The sequence below is a fragment of the Bemisia tabaci genome, chromosome 7 (assembly GCF_918797505.1).
Source record: "Bemisia tabaci chromosome 7, PGI_BMITA_v3".
Lineage (NCBI taxonomy): Eukaryota > Metazoa > Arthropoda > Insecta > Hemiptera > Aleyrodidae > Bemisia > Bemisia tabaci.
In genome coordinates this window covers 17,791,416-17,795,865 of record NC_092799.1, presented here as the reverse complement: position 1 = coordinate 17,795,865, position 4,450 = coordinate 17,791,416, and the positions used below count along the sequence as shown (strand labels likewise).

The 4,450-nt window shown below is 33.3% G+C and overlaps 1 protein-coding gene across 6 annotated transcripts in view; it reads right to left on the bottom strand.

Moving 5' to 3' along the window:
- Window positions 1-1,801: 1,801 nt before the first annotated feature.
- The window catches only part of LOC109029671 (transmembrane ascorbate-dependent reductase CYB561), a 39,774-nt gene continuing 37,125 nt past the window's right edge, over window positions 1,802-4,450 (bottom strand). For all 6 annotated transcript variants that reach the window (XM_072302432.1, XM_072302434.1, XM_072302435.1 and 3 more), the window contains one exon: window positions 1,802-3,720. In XM_072302432.1, coding sequence (XP_072158533.1) covers window positions 3,555-3,720 — 166 coding nt within the window. In that variant the 3' untranslated portion in view covers window positions 1,802-3,554. The remainder of the gene's footprint in view (window positions 3,721-4,450) is intronic.

Below are 4,450 nucleotides of genomic sequence, written 5' to 3'. Positions count from 1 at the left end.
AGTATGGAGAGGAGCGAGGGAGACAAGAGATAAATCTCCAAACTTCTCGATAGATGGAGCCACCACGGTGGAATACTTTACACGTGGATTGTGAAGCGATTACAACGCTGTGGCTAGGAATAGAAGCATAAAATTGGCGGGTTAATTCAAATTGACGCGCTCGTGTCGGGTAGCCCGTGGCATTGCATTGTGCAAATGCGTTAAAAAGCGCTCCTAATAATTTTTCTTCATTTTTTTAAAGACTTGACGATTTTTAATTAAAGCCCAAATAGACACACAGTTGATAAAAATCAGCATAATATAATGACGTAAACATATAGCTCCGTAATGTCTCTGATGTCAAATTAATTTGCTGACTTTCTAAGATAATGTAAGTTCGACTTTTCCGATTTTTTCATTGACTTTGTACGCATGGAATCACAGGTGATCAATAATCTGTAACTTCGCAAACATGTCAGAAAACTGATCTGTCATTGGCTGAAATTGTATTAAGTATGCATTAAATCTTCAATTTTATTTCTGACTGAAACTTAAGTAGTGTATGCATACTTCATAACAATGCTTTATTTCATTTTTGGAGCGAATCTACAGCAAAAGTGAACAAACTAATATATACTGAGCAACTATTGCTGGACCACTGGTTTTACTTCAATTTTTTAGATGAAAATGGAGCAAGAATTAAGTTACTGTATTGTACAAACCCAAAATTTAAGCGGAAAGTATTTTTCAAAAATTCACCATATCAAGAGCTAAAATCGAAAATTGCGCACCTTAGATTGTGACTTCATCGGTCCCCTCTCATGTTTTATTTTTTAAAGAAAAACTGATGACTGTTTCTAAAAAAATGTATGATTTTATACTTTACCTATTCTAAAATAATCACACCAAATTGCATGGAAACAATGATAAGAAAAGAAATAAACATTATCAGAGATTTCTTAACGTTCCATCGGAGATGCGCATTTTTTCCATTAAGCCATTGATATGCAATATTTCGCATGCAGATACATTCAGCTTTTATTTAAGGTTTTCAAAGAGAAAAATAATTTGCAGTCAGGAATAGGCGACTCTGAGCGTGACCATTTTGTTTTCGCTAAATATTTTAAAAAGAAACAGGGAAGAAATGCAAAAACTGAAAAGTGATAACTCAAGTTTCTTTCATTACTTTAAGTTTGAATGCCTTAAAAGAACCAACAGTGCTGATATTCAATTTTCATTTGAAATCCTACTTTTGAATCTATTGCTTTCAGTCTTTATCAAAATTGAGTAAAAAGCAATGAAGAAATTATTTAAATCAACAGATTAGAAAATTGGTGTTTTTAATCAAGTATTAGATGAGGGTTTTTCTTTTCTTAAAAAATATCTATAAATGTACCCTTTAGTATCTTTAGTAGATCAGTAAGGTGCCAACTATATACTTTCCTCTACTATATCAGCTGATTATAAAGAACAAGTGCTTTATTGAAAAGAATACCAGAGTCTTTAATAAGAGGTGTCTTTTGCCGGCTAAGCCTGGTTAATATACCTTGCGTTTATGATGAAAAAAGTTTGTGATCAGCCTACTAGGCAACTGAAACACCCTTGCAATCGAACTCCTGAATATGAACATGTGTTAAGCTAGATCATGCAACTTAAATCCTACATAAAAATATCAAATGCATAGGGTTTTCATCTCTGCCTCTCTTCCTCTCCAAGGACGATTGACTCAGCAACTTTAGGCAAAAATTGTGGGATGCATCAGACAAAAGTAAGACAAATTTTTAAAAAAATGGTCAATAGAGGAAAAATAATAGAACAAAAATTAAACGAATAAAATTGAAAGTTTTATTTTTCTTTTATTCATGGATCTACGGTGAATCTTTCTGACATTCATTCATTTAAAGTAAAGACATAAGTTGTTTGGTGAGTTAAATTTACAGGAGTGAGAGACCCTTCCTGTTTTAACAAGAAATTGATTTTCACGACAGAGATGCGATTACAAAAAAGGGTCCCACATTTGTTTCACCTTCAAAATCTTTGGCAAACCATATGACAGAGCAAGATTTATTGATTCTGTGCAAGGAAAATAATTCACGATGACCTGTGTTTTATAATGATGACTATGAAAAAAAAGAGAGAGGAAAAGTGGCTTAGTTGCCTAATTATCTTGACACGGCCAATAATCGGCCCGCTGGAGATTTTCATACCACATTTAATTTTCATCTTTTACTACGGAACATTAATGAAAAAATATCAATGTTCCAAAAAAAATTATTATTTCTGTCTTTTTCTTTAAAGTAAGAACTAAGTATTTACAAAATGAAAATTTGGTGTGAGCAAGCTGCAAATAAACTGCTTCACAGCAATACCAGCTTAACTATTCGAATTGGTAGTGGCAAAATACCTAAATACAACCACACTCACGTCTATATCCACCTTTGCCAACAGTCTTCACCCTGAATATGTCTTTCATTTAAATTATGCTAGGAATTCAATTCATGGTTAGATAAAAACTGACGGATTTGAGAAATCTTACCTAATGTTTTATAAGAGTAATTTTTTAGAGGTTGCTAAAAATCATCAGCTACTGTGCATACTATAATCATAGTTAGGCACTACATGGATTGAGGGAAATCAAAAAAAATATTCTCACTGAGCGAAGTGGAATAATCCAAGGGCGATTCAAGATTTCATTATAAAGGTAAGTTTCAGGTCTTTGGCAGGAGATTTTGATGAGGAAATGTGCCAATCAAAGGTCTAATTCTTTCTCAGTCTTGTGGTCCATTCCTTTCGAAAAATATATAAGCTATCACAGAAAATGTAGAAAAGAAGAGCAAGGAACAATGCATTGAAACAAAAGTGACATGATAGACTGAAACCTTCCAATAACTTCAGAGCGTGATACACTTCAATGGTGATGTCAAGGCTCAGGTCTAAAAAAGAATGAATGATTTCGTACATAAGAGAGGAAAGTTACTTACACTGTAACAAATGGATAGCAATACTGATTCAATGAAAATGATAGTTCAATAATTTTTAAGTACGGAGTTTCAAAATATACAAAGCTGTAGAATCATACTTTAAATTTCAATTTGTTAAATTTCTGGAACTAAATTTTAAGAGTAGATTACTGATTGATGAGCATGTGAACATTTTGGGACGAATTCCGTTCAGTAGATGACTGAATGAAATCGTCAGAGAGATGAAACTGAATGACAGGAACTTGAGATAAGAAGTTTTTTCAGCATGAGAAACCTTGGGTGTAAAAATTACAGATTTACAATATATTATAAATAAAGTATCCTCCTGTTAACATTTAAGCCTTTCATTAAAACATACTGGATGCTTTTGAAAATAAAATAAAGAATAAAAAAAATAAGAAAAGAGAGAAAATAAAATAAGAGAAAGATAGAGGAAAACTCAGACTGACCAGGTACAACATGGACATTTGAACAGTGAATGTACATACAACGTTGAAAGTAAAGGTTACAGGTAGGTAGTTCAATAGCACACAACGTTGAATTGTAGCACCTTTAAGTGAGATTCTGCTTGACAGAGCTAACTTGTGCGCACATTTAATCTGACAAACCCGTCAGCAAATTTTCATCTTCAGGCCTGGGCTGCCTTTTGTAGGGAAGATGAGTCACAAGGTATATCACAATAAAAGCGAACAGGAAAATGAGTAATCCAATCTGATTCATTAGAAGACCTTCATTTACGTAAGATGCATACTGAGCTCCTCTGTAACAAACAAGAAAATTTTAATCATATTTATTGAAGATTAAGGAAAATTCAATTTTACCTATTTACGTTCACATCAGCTGAGCTATTTATTTTGAGGGGGATATTTTGAATATTTTCCTCTATGTATAAGCTTCGTCATTCAAGTTTTATCTACCTAGTTTTGAACAATTTTGAAACCCTTATTTTCCTTCGATCACTGCAATATTAGCAAATGAAAATATAATAGCTATTGTCAGAAATAATTTGAGTTTACTGTCCTGGGCCGAAATCAGTTTGCCACCCCTAGATTCCAAAAGAGATGACTTTTAGGGACTTGGAAAGCCAAGAAAAAAAGAAGTCATCACTTTTGAAAAATATTTGTGAGATAAATCGTCACCTTCCAGGCAAAGTATCACAAGCGCCATGCAACGTTTAAAAATTTCCGCCGCCATTTTATTTTTTTACTGAGAAATTGTTGGTTGAATCTGTTCGAAAATTTCACTAAATTTTATCGGCAGCACAAAGAAAATTCGGTGTAATTTTCGGACAGCTTCGTTGAACAATTTCTCTGTAAAAAAATATAATGGCGGCGGAAATTTTTAAACGTCGCATGGCGCTTGTGATACTTTGCCTGGAAGGTGACGAAATGTGCCCCTACCCCTTGAATCCCTGCTGATAAAATTCCAAATTTAAAACTTTCATGTCAGCCACTCGAAATGATAGTCAATTTATGTCAGTACATAACATA